Source organism: Ambystoma mexicanum, chromosome 4p (assembly GCF_040938575.1).
Source record: "Ambystoma mexicanum isolate Mex_15411 chromosome 4p, UKY_AmexF1_1, whole genome shotgun sequence".
Lineage (NCBI taxonomy): Eukaryota > Metazoa > Chordata > Amphibia > Caudata > Ambystomatidae > Ambystoma > Ambystoma mexicanum.
In genome coordinates, this window is record NC_090927.1 from 981,396,351 (window position 1) to 981,409,085 (window position 12,735).

The window sequence follows — 12,735 nt, forward strand, 5'->3', positions numbered from 1 at the left end:
GGCCCTCTCCCGGTCCCTGTGGCATCCGTAAAGAATTTGGGGGCTGTTATTTCCTCCTCTCTTGCGATGGATGCCCAGGTTGCGGCAGTATGTAAGAGCAGTCATCTTAAACTGTGCATACTCCGGAAGGTTCTCCCTTTTGTGCCGGAAAAATGCTGTGCTCCGGTGGTAGCAGCACTTGTTTTGAGTGGTCTAGATTACTGTAACTCACTGTATCTTGCACAGCCCCTCTATGTGATTCATCGGTTACAGCTACTGCAGAACGCCGCTGTCAGAGCTACCCTTCGGCCTCCTATTGGTGCCCACATTACCCCTCTGCTGAGGCAGCTCCATTGGCTTCCGGTGGACAAGAGGATATTGTTCAAATCCTTGTGTATGGTACATTGGGCTTTCAACTGCCTCGGGCCAGAATATATTCAAGTAAAGTTCCCCCATTACATACCTACACGATTGTCTCTGCTCCCACTCGGCTTTCTTGGTCTCTTAGACTTGGTTTCTTAGACTGACTCGTACTGGCGGCCGGGCCTTTTCTGTGGCTGCCGCCATGGCCTGGAATGCTACTCCCCTGCCATTGCGGATGACAGCTGATCACCTTACCTTTCGGCGTATGCGCAAAACATCTGTGTTCTAATTTGTTATATGGTAGCTCTGTACTCATACTAGCGCCAGGGTGTCTAACATAACAATGATCTGCTACTGAGCACAAAGACTGAAGAAGTGAATTACCCAGGAGAAGTCATTCTTTTGTTGCATTGCGTTTCCGCTAGTTGGCCTATTCGATCAATCTGCGTTTCTTAAACCGTAAACATCTATTCCTTCAATACGTGATTTGTTTTCAGTACAATGCTAATGTTTTACTTTAATTACTCTCTCCTTAATACCTTACTTTGGACTTGGACATAGAATGTCTTACTTCAAAGTATTGCGGGGCAGGGTGTATGTTGTTTATGGCAGTGGTGAAAGGCTTGCTACACCCAGACCTATTGAACCCTTCCTTACTAATGCAGAAAATTGTATAGGCTGTGAAGCCAAATGTTCTATTGCATACAGAAATGGCAGACCCCTGTCGTGGCAGTAATTGACACATTTTGGACATACAGGCTGCCTCCCTGTGTGTGCAAACTTCCTCCTCCTCAACATCAGCACCACTGAGGCAGGCTTCGTAGCAGTAGGTGTTATTGTTCTGAAAACTGATGGACTAAGCGGGCAGGTGGGTAAAGCCTCACATCAGCCCTTTTGAATCTTCCCTTACCGGTGCAAAGATTCCTATGGGCTGGCATGTGCTGGCACTTGCAAAAACAGCAGCTGTTGACATTACCACCACATTGCTGCATTCCAGACAAAAGGCTCTTCATTACTCTAAATCTTGGTCTGAACACATGCGCTACCTGTACCTAGTCACCCAAACTATAAGAAAAGCAAGACTGAAAGCCTAGCCTGACATTTGTCACCTGGCGTTACCTTCTTTAAGGTGACTGGGGCACAAGGTAGGTAGCGATACTGTACAACCACGGGAAGCTAACTTTGATGCAATACAGATAGCCCCACCACCACTACTAAAAAGTGAACTTTGGGATTTTCTGGGCCTAGTTGAGTGTTATCAGTGACTGAGCACATACTACTCTATTGTGGCAGGACCTTTCACAGGTATGTTATATGTCATATGTTCTTATATATGTTGTGTTGTATATGATGCAATACCTTACAAGACTTTTACAATGCTCCAAATCACCACCACTTTGGTCCCAGAGCACCTGTCGTTTCTTGAAGTTGGTGTATTTTGCAACCGCCTGGGGTATACACGCCTTAGTAAGCAGGGGGAAAGTAGGGCTAAGAATAGAGGTTGAGTTAGAGGGTGCAAGTGCAACAGACATAGGGTGTAGAGAGGGGGTGGGGGAAGGGGTTTGTGATCGCTCAGGTGCATGTTGATCCCTTAGTGTTCCGTAGCTCTGAATAGCAGAAAATAAGGCGTACTCTAACATGTTTGGCATGCTATGTATTGTGGTGGTTTTGAAAAGCAGTAGGTAGTTGATAGCACATAAAGGGTGGCTATGTAATATGCTCAAGATGTCCTCCATTTGCCCAGTTCAATCTCAGTGGCTTTGGACCCAAGATTACTTTTATATTTTTTCCAGGGGCATACTATGGAACAGTAACTCTGGAAATGCCAAGCAGGGAGGAGAGGTGTGGCTCAATCAAGAATTAACTATGAATATGCCCATCCACCTATGGGCGTCTTTCAATAATTTGTACGGTTAGGATTGGGCTTTATTTTAAATTGTGTTACATTATGCCTGGGGGTCTGGGGTGGGGCTGTGTTGTGCGAGTGGTGGTTATTTTTGTGTATGTTTGTGTCTTGTTTTTTTTTTCTTGTTTTATAAATATTGGCTGTTTTAGAATTTGCTTTGGATAAGTTTTAGAAAATAATTTGGTGAATTTAGGCAAAATGACTTATTTTGAGAATGGGAAGATGTTGTACCTTAACCCTGTTAATTGACTCTGTATCAAAATGCATAAATAAAGATATATTTTTATTTTTTAAATGAACTATGTGGAAGGTGAATGTGAGTGGAGAACAAAAGGGTTGGATGGGATGATTTGCATCTACATTTTAGAATATGTTGGAAGACTGGAACCTATAAGTGTGTGCCTACCTGTGGCGAGAGAGGGCCTGCACCACGCTATTGGTGACAGACACCTTTACCTACAGCACAGCGCCTCTCAAGACTGCACTTGCCACCATGAAGCCCCAATAAAGCAGGTGGGCTTAAGGCAGTATTATGTGGAGAAATGAGTGGGGCGAGTGACATTTTTATGCTCGACTAGTAGTTTGCATCTTGAAATTCTTACCTCTGCTTTCCGGCTAGGGCTCTGTATGTTTGAACGTGCCAAACCTTAGATATGGCTAGTCTACTCATAGTGAACATGTCTGATCTAATGGGACCCAACAGTTAACTTAAAAGGAAAAAGATACTTACAACTTTGAAACTTGTCAAGGCCAACATTACGTTCCTTCAGGAGAAATACGTGTCTTATTCAGAGGTTAATCTGACAGACAAAGAAGATGGGCCTGGAATTACATGTGTGTTGCTCCAGCAGACTGTGTGCTTAGCATCTTCAAAAGACGTTGGGGTAGTCCAGCTTTCTGTTAAGAAAAAATCAGAAGACATTTGGATTGTGACTATGGCATAGATATGCAATGTAGAGATGTTGCTTGAAAATTTGTACTCGACACACACAACTTCCTTGGCAGTTAGAGCTGTGATTGACAACATGGTGGCCTAATTATTTGTCACTTATTAGTTACTAGCAACACAAAGTCTTACATATGACTGTAATTTAAATATGGACTTCTGTGATTGTATAATATAAACAACAATATTGGGAGCCCCAAGCAAGAGCTAGTAGCCACGAAACATGTGTCTGCTCAAGCACAACTTTAATTTTGACCTAAGTACAATAAGTACCCTGATCCAGACTCAGCTTAACTTCTCAAACATAAAATGAGAAACCTTGGCGTTTTAATTGTTTTCATATTTATGTATCCTATTGCAGTACAGTTTGTTGTTTATTCATTTATATTGCGCGCCAGACCCGAAGGTATGAGGCCGCAGGAGCAGCAAGGTTATTCTCAGCTTGGTTACAGTGCTGTACAGTAATTTACAGTGTGTACATGAGTTGATACAGTTGCGATAGATGCAGTAGTATACAATTTACAGTATACGATAGATGCAGTAATATACAATTTACAGTTGTACTTTCAATTTGGGTGGTGTGTAAGGAACCTAGGATTTTGTCTGATGTTTATTTTTTTGGGACGTTAGGGAAGCGTCCCACACTTTAGGTCCCTCTGCAACACTCAGACTTAAGAATTCCAAGCAACTAGCCCATAGATTGGGATTTGCTCCCTTCAGTTGTCAATTTGAAGTTCTTTTTGCTACTATGCACTCAGCCATAGTACAGCACAACAAGTTTCTTCGACAGTGTGGATGCAACAGAGCATGCAACACATAGACGTTCAAGCGCCTTTTATTTGTTGTTTTACAGGAATGGGTATAAAGGAGTACCTGAACAGGTACTCCTTCAGGCTGCCATGTCCGTGTGGAGGGATAAACCGAAGATGAATATGGCCAAACTCTGGCCTACTCCACATAATTCTTGGGAGTCTGCATTGAGTCTGCCCTCTGTTTCAAGGATTTTAAGTGCCCCTGCACACTGCTTTACTTGGCCTTGGCAGAATATTCCCCGATTCCTGCGACTAGAAGTCCTCTAGGTTCTGTAGCCATGAAGCACTCCTACCATGACAAGACATTTCTGCTTCCCTCCTGGTGCTAGGAATATCCTTGGTTACATGTTCTCCTTCCCACTTGGGTCCTTGTCAGGCTGGAGCATTTATAGACCCATGCCCCTCTTTCTGTAAAGAAGTGACTGATTTATGGATTTGAAACTGCAGCAGCCTCTTCTCGTCCTTTCAATGTTGCAAACTTGTTACTGATGGTGGCTTTGTAGGTACCACCAGCATCTGGCTAGAGCTTCCTGCAGGCTACTCCCTTGCTCCTTCTCTTCAGAATCCTACCCCTCGCAGCTTATGGTTAAAGGTCCTCCACAGGCTTCTCACTCTTGCCTTTCCTACAAACCTTGACTTCTTTAAATGAACCCTTTTTGGCTTGGCCTGCTCGGGTCCCTCCTCTGTCTGCCCCTCCTACTACCTTGTCTCACTGCTACTGTGCCCACCAACTCCCTGGAGTTCTTTTCTACTTTCTACTCAGTCTTGGGATGTCTGACTCCTTTTATATAGCTGGGGCACTAATTGTTCCAATGAGCTTTGAGATTAGTGGCTCTGGATCACCCCAGGTTTGTGTGATTGGTGGGCCTAATGGGTTGCACCTCATCCACATGTGTATGTCCCAGTGTCTCAATATTGTTCAGGTATTGTGTTTTCTGTAATAATTCAGTTTGCACACGCCCTAGTCCACCTTGGCCCCAGCGCTCAAAACACTGATCTGCCATCTTGATGCCAGGTATACATGTTATGGAGGCCAGACCTTCCTTCAGTACTTCTGTGAAGGCTTTCAGTAAGTTTGTGCATATCGAATATATGTCCTAGTAGGGTGTTACTGTGGCCTATTCATGTAATGATATTTGTCCACCCTATTTTATAAATATGTATGCAGACTTATTGGTCTTTACTTGAAAGGAGTCTTTATTTTGTTGTAATTCTCTGGTAGTCTAAAACCTCGATTTAACATCATGAACCAGAAATTACTGTATTCGCGTTGTGAGAATAGCAGTTTACTGAACCTGAAAAATGTTTTCTGGTAAAACATTTTACTATACTCAAATTCCTTTTTTTGTTTTGTTTTCATTATTAGATGAATAGTACACGTATACTTTGGAGTCAGAAATTTGAATGCAACAAACCTTGCTATGACGTGGTGCCAGTGATAGCAGTGTCGTCCTTTATTCTTTTTCTGCCAGTCGTCTTCTACCTTAGCAGTTTCCTCCACACTGAGCAAAAGAAGCGGAAACTCATTTTGCGTAAGTATCTTTTTGATCTTTGAATCTCCATCCCTAAATGAGACACCAATTTAAGCCTTACTATATTCACCATATTTTTGTATTTCTATGTTTTTGTAGTAAATGCTGATGCTGTTTCTCGGTGATTGCCTACAATTAGATTCCTGTTTATGCTGAAGTTCAGATATTCACAAATTATAGTTGGTCTCAAGCATGTTTGTGCTTTATTTTTAATTGTGCTTGTGAAACAAATCTAAAAGATCAGCTATGATCTTTATTCCCATCCTATTATTGCATGGCTCATCCCAGTTTTCCAAGTTATGCTGTGCGACCTACATTTTGTCTCCGTCTATTAAAGTGTGGCACATTCTGGTTTCCCAATGAAGGTGAGAGGAGGCCTAGTGGGAAAATGCCACAAGACTCTTGGATGGTCTGGGGAGCTTCTGTATAGCTCCAGCAAGGCCAGCATCATGATCACCCTCTCTCCTCCATCTCCTAACCTTTGCCATGGAAGTTTGTCACAACATGTTAGCGTCATTTTTAATGAAGCGATGTATAGTTCATATTCTAACACATCAGCCAGGGCTCTGAGGCTCCCTGGCTATTCTGCTCCATTAGTACCCTAGACCGACTATATGTTTGGTGACATCACCATCTACTTTTCCATCTCCATTGCAATTACTCTTGGGTCAACCACTTGTTCTCTCCAGATCTGTCGGCAGAGACAACACACCAGTCTTTCACATATCATGCCACAATTAAGTTATTGTTCGAAACACCACAGCCATATTTTTAGGAAATTAATTTGGAAGGTGAATGATACTTTACTCTGGGGCGAGGTGACCGCTAAAACATTTCAACTAAACTATTTCAATACTTTGCGACTAACTTTAGTTTGTAACAAATCACTTACTGAAAATCCCTTTAAAAGGAAATGGCAGATCTGGAAGCTAGGCATAAAAAAGAAACTGGATTCAAGGTAGTCTTTGGGCAGTGTGGCGAACCAGAACTAAGACTCATACCAGAGGACATGATTCAATTAAAGGTATTTATTTAAATTCAAAGAGAAAAGAAAACTGCCTTACTAGCCCTATTGCTAAAATGGGATTCCCTTCCTAACATCAGAAAAGCTAAGGTGCTCATCAGGATGTCAGTTAACAAAAAGTCAGTCCTGTGCCCTAACCTGTCCAATAAAATGGCCCTTCCACTATATGAAAAAGGAAACAAAAACGAGCGAAAGTGTTTTCAAACTGGAGATCGTAAACACCTCCTAACTGGCCCCTCTCCTGCAAAACAGTCTTCAAAATCAAATGTTCATCCCAGGACACGGTTCCTGGCCTCAGGCACTACAGTGTCTTTCAAAAGAAGAAATCAGAAAGTTCAACATCCAAGTCTGTAAAGTTTAAAATCCTTGAACTTTAAATCTATCTTATCTGTCTGGTTACAAAGTCACTTAGAAAGGTTTTCAAGTGTTTAAAAAGAATAACGTGGTTCAAAAGAGGTTTCAATGCTTGGATCCAATGAGGTATTCAACCTCTCCCCCTCCAACAATGTTGTATCTTAAGGTCCAATTTTCTCACTCGAGCCTTCATCCTCTTGGGTCTTACACTTTTCAGTTCCCTTTTATGTCTTTCTTGGCCTTCAATATTGGTGTCAGCCCTCATATCCCTCGGGACACCTCGGCTCTGATGTAGGCTATTCATGGTTTCTCCAACCCCAAATGACTTCTTGTCCATCTCTGGCAATATATGCACCCCTTCCGCCTTATTGGACTTTTCAATACGGTTCTATTGGCTTTCAGTGTTCTTAGCCATTTTCCTATTACTTTGGTTCTTGCTCAGGTTGTTCACAAGCTCACTAGCCGGTGAATGACTCTGGGTTTCGGCTTCCACACAGCGTTCAACCACTCGCCTCCCTTCCTGTGCAGCCCGCGTATCTGTTCTCTTGCAGCACTTACACCAGGGAGAGTCCATGATGCTGCTATCAGCGAGGTTCTATTTGCCTGCCGCGATACTGCTTCCTGTCGTGGCAGCCTTCTCTGGGTCTTGCAGGTGCTCGTGGGTCTCTATCTCTCTGTGTGTCATGTCCTATAGGAGGAGTTTGTCACTTACTCGTGTTTCCTCCATTTTTTCCCCCAAGATGGCGGTGTGCAACTGCTGCAGCCTTCCATTCTCGCAACATCCTGCAGTTCCCAGGGCTCCACCCACTCTGAAGGGACCGGCATTTCAGGCATCTCGAGTAACACTAGGGTGCGTTAGTACTCTTACAGAACAGCGCTCCATAAGTTTGTTCCTAGGGTTCTAGACTATCTGCTTTACTTACTTTCAACTTTAACCCTGTTAACCATGTTTCCTAAATTCTATGCCCTTCTTGTTCCGTCTGATAGGATCAGCTAACCGCGATTCAAAGCAAGGGAGGGAACAAGGTAAAATACAATTACATTCTTACAGGCCATGAAAAAGAGTGTGAAATTAACTATCATACTCGGCCTGGTGACATTTCAGATAGTGTAAGAGCTAAGACACAGATAGGAAGGAAATGGGAGACAGGCGACTACCGTACTAGACCTAATGACATTTCTGGTAGAGCCGGAAAATTACAAGAGGTGGGGGAGAGGGGAGGCAAAAGGAGGGAGAGGAACAAAACAAGCGACTATCATACTAAGCCTAACGACATTTCAGATAGTGCTGGGGGGAGGAGGGAAGTACAACATTTGTTGCTATCATATTAGGTCCAAGGGATAATTCTGATAGAGTAAATGCATAGAATTTAGTAAGGGAGGGCGGGCGGAGAGAGGGAGAGGAGGAGGGAACCGAGAATAAACAGTGAAAAAGAGCAGAGAAGCAGAGGGGAGAGTGAATAAAGTTGCAGAGGTCAGTAAAAACACAATGTTGCAGAGGATGTAGGCAAGGAATCGAGATGACTAAGGGCACAGCATAAATTCAGGGCCACCATGAGTACGAGATCCAGGGGAGGTCCTGCATTAGAGTTCAGGAGGTAAAGCACCAAAGTCCATATATCCATAAGTCAAATCCAAGTGTTTGGCAACAGGTTGGTGATGATGCAACCATAGCGAATCAAGACAACTTCTGCAGTGAAAAAGGTGTAATAGGAAAAGATGAGAGCTAGCAAAGCAGGGGTGGGGGGAGGTAATAATGAGGGTCCAGAAAGTGGAAGGGGGGCACAAGGACATCACAACGGACTGGGGAAGGAGGCAGAATGAACAACACAGAGGACCAGGGAAGGGGTGGGGGCACAATGAACATAACGGAAGGGCTAGGGAGGGGGGGGGCAACAAAGACATCACAGGGGACCAGGAAGGGGTTGGGGGGAAACAACGACATCACAGGGGGACCAGGGTGGGGAGGGTTCTTAAACTTGTTCCTTTGCCTCTCTCGAGAATGGGGCCTGAACCCATTGCTAAGCTTGAGGGCTGTGTTCCTCCACAGCAAAGCTTTCTAATGCTTGAAAAACAAATCCACTATCCAATCCCTGAACTTTTTTATTGTAAACCTTAGGGTTGGTTGCAACCCCCGCAAATTGATCCTAGCTATCCTGGAAAGCATTGTGCACAAATCATTCGGTAGCATAGCTTGCTTTTCTAGGCTAGTTGTCTCTGGGTTCAAGAGGCAAATAACCTGCCATAAGATAATACCCAATGACAATCTTCCATCCTGTGCATACTAAACCCCCCCAACTTAACATCTTTAGTCACAATGTGCACAGGATCTGTGGGTGTTTCCCCTCTCCTCCCAGAAATGCCTTAATCAGCTTATAAAAGTGCTTTAAGTTTCTTCTTTTGCATAGCTAAGGATAACACCAAAGTGCATAGTACTTTTTGGGTAACAAACCCAATTTTATGTTGTGAAACCTGCTCCAGATAGAAAGATGAACTTCTCCCATCCCTGCAAGAACCTCTTGTGTCAGACTTCACTTTTCTTTTTCTTGGGGACTGGCATTTTATTGTTTCACTCCCTAGCCCAACCTCTTTACTTACCCTTTTTGTTCCATCCATTCCCTCCTTGATTGTGTGGCACATTCATTGAATCATGTTTAAATGCATCAGTTTGTATGTATTTGAAACTTGTCTAGTTTGAGCACCTTTTATTTTTTCAATTAACCTTTTTTTCATGGCTGGTGCAAATCTATTCTGCGCTAAAGCCTTTAAATAAGCATGGATCATATTACAAGATAGGGTGGAGGGGGGGAGGGCATATAAAGTATTCTCCCTCTAAAAGAAGTTACAGTGCAAGATCTGGTGCCCAGGATACTATAAGTGTGCAGAAGTACGAGACTGACACACAGTTGGCATAATGGGTTATATACACCTCTATTGATATCAAATAGAAAGGAAAACCTACCTGTCCCTATCTCTGATGGATTTCCCTGCCTCAACTAAACACTAAGGGTTCTGTCAAGATATCTGCCTAAATGAAATAGTCCACTGTCTAACATATTTCCGTCTTTACACTCTTGACGAAGGAAAATGTTGATGGTCTTCGTCCAGAAGAATGACTCCCTTCTTCTTGGCAGGCAATCAAAAGTTAGTGCTTGGACTCGTTTGTACCAATGTTCCTTTTTGGCCAACCTGTTAATGTTCATAACTTAATGTTCGCATTGATCCTCTTGAGGGATTCTTTGGGGTAGAACAAAACAACATCAGGGAGAAATGCCTCCTTTTCCCCTGGTTTCTTCAGCATTTCTTGAAGCACAAATGAGGAATTCACAACACCATGGGAATGACTCCCTGGTCTTTCTCAGACTCACTGTCACACTGCCACACACTAGGGGAATGTCTCCCTTCCCTTGCCCTTTTTCAGGTTTTTTGTTTTCTGTGAGCCTCTTCAGTGGCTCACCTGGGTGGGCCTGCTATACTCCCCTGCCAGCTACTACTCCAAAGTCAATACACAATGGAGGCACTCCTCCTTATACTTGGGGGTCCACGACCCAGTCTGTTTCGCACTGTATCTTTCTTACTATATCCGGTACACACTCCTGCCAAGTATACTTTCTCCAAACTTTGTTTGTCTTCTGGGTCCCAGACCCTCTCAGAATGGCTTCTCTGTGCCCATATGTCCTTTTGCTCGCACTGAAGGTCCCAGACCTTCTCACAATGGCTTCTCGTATCCTCTCTGTGGACCCGGGTAGCCTTTGTACCCTCAATAGTAGCTCCCGGTCCACTGAGTTGGTCCTGGTCTTCCCTGAGACTTCTAATGGCTTTCTGTCTTTCTTTTAGTTTTTCTTGCGGTTTCCTCCGGCTCTGCAGCACTTCCACAGATCCTGTCTGTATGTCTCTGTTCTACCGTGCTGTTCGATATGTCTTCTCACCACAGTTTTCTTCTCTTTTCTGTTCTTGGGCTGCCTCCGCACAGCGGGCTTCTGCGGCTCTGCAGCCCTGTTCAGGAGCTTGTCAATGCATCTTTGCTTGACCACACAGTTTGCTGTGCTCTCACATCACATCCGCCTTCTTCTTCCCTGGGATGACATCACAGGATTCATCACATTACATTTGAGAGCTCTTTATCTGCAAAGTTGGAGACTTTTTCAGGTTGTTCTCAGAGGTATGTTCAGCTGAGGGATCCAATGCAATTATTGGTAGTTTTCTGCTCGTGCTTGAAAGTGATGCTATAAAGCCATTGGTCCTAGGGTGTCTGAGGAAAATCTCAGAAATACTCTCTTGATTTGTTTAATTATGCTGGAGTATAGTACCACCAGAACAAGATCTTCATTTGCTGCTTATTCCTTCTAACCAGTGGCCAGAAGGAATAAGTATCATGAAAGTGCACATGCTGAGGGAAAGCGTATGCCTATATGTGTCAACGACTACTTTAAAAGCACATCTCCTGCGCTATGACCACAGTAGCTTCAGTAAAATAATGAGGTGGTGCTCCTACCCACAACAGACTACGAAAAGAAAGACCAAAGCTGAAACTATCTACCAGGCAAAGGATTTTGCCTAGAACATTTCTAAATTGTAGAAACTTAAAACATTTTCCTGCAGGAGGTTGAAATGATTAATAGGTAAAGTTGAGCTCCATTGTCTAATTGATCCAGTTGTAAATCATTGTATGGCATTGTAATGCCACCCTAATATGTCAATGGCTGGGTGGACTGGCCGCCTTAATCTTTCATGTTCTGCTGGCAGGCTGGCATGGCCATCGCATATTTCCATTCACCATGACCCTGAACTGATAAAGGGGTGAAGTTTCCTTTGGGTAAATAAAAAGAATCCTCTGTGATGTTCAGACTCTGAGCTGAACGGGCCAGGATAGAGGCACAATGAAAGGGAGAGTGGTAGCCCTTGAGAGAGACAAAAAGCAGAACAGTCTCAAGGATAATCAAGACAGGAGAAGCAAGAGGGGAAATGAAAGCCAACAGAAAAGACATTAAGAAACGAAGGCCCTTAGACCACTAGCGGCCCATAGCACATAAAAGAAACAAGGGATCAGAAAGGCAACAGGGTTATGAGTGCAACAGCGTGAAGACTCAAAGCTCTGCATTGCACCACTGTACAACAGGGAAGGTCCTTTATTCCCAACGCAGTCCTGGGCACATGGAAGTACTTGCTACAATCTTGACATGGGGACCAGCATGAAGCAGTCTGTGGTGGTGGGCACCATTTTGGAGTGGGCGCCTGCCACATAATGGCAGAGGCGAATCATCTGTAGTAAGCCTGGGGGCTGGAAAAAGACGACTCTGTTCCCAGGAGTATGTAGATGAAGCCATGGGAAGAACAGCAATTCTATCGTGGTGGCAGTGCCCTCCTGGAGATGAGATCAAGACAGGACACAAGGAAGCTGCTCCTCACCACAAGCACACATACTCTGACCAGGTAAGCCATCAGTGTGCACTGACACTAAATACTATCGTCATGATGGGGTTTTCTAAAAGATGTATATGTTCATGTAGTTTGGGGAATTTGTACCTCTCCTGTTTTTCATGCCACATGTTTTCAGTACCCGCAAGTAACATTTTTCTAAAATTTGGCATCTCCTTATGTGAACTCCCTGCATAGTCTGATAATGCTGTCCATTGATACAGGTTTAGGTATGAGGCCCTACAAAAAGAGGGGGGGTCTAAGGGACCCCAGTCTCTGACTTTCCAAAGTGCTCGAACATGTGTAAGGAAATTGGCATCACTGTCTCTTCAACAATGCCTGCAATCCTCTTTTTCAGAACCGCCACTGGCCAGAAGAAGGAAAACCTGTAATGGAACCAG

General features: G+C 43.8%; 1 protein-coding gene across 2 annotated transcripts in view; it reads left to right on the top strand.

Annotated features, from left to right (window-relative positions):
• OSTM1 (osteoclastogenesis associated transmembrane protein 1) overlaps positions 1–12,735 on the top strand; it is a 306,823-nt gene that overhangs the window by 249,751 nt on the left and 44,337 nt on the right. Inside the window, exon 5 of one of the 2 annotated variants that reach the window (XM_069606553.1) lies at positions 5,373–5,538. The exons of the other annotated variant lie outside the window; for it this stretch is intronic. Coding sequence (XP_069462654.1) covers positions 5,373–5,538 — 166 coding nt within the window. The remainder of the gene's footprint in view (positions 1–5,372; positions 5,539–12,735) is intronic. 2 annotated transcript variants of the gene reach the window in all.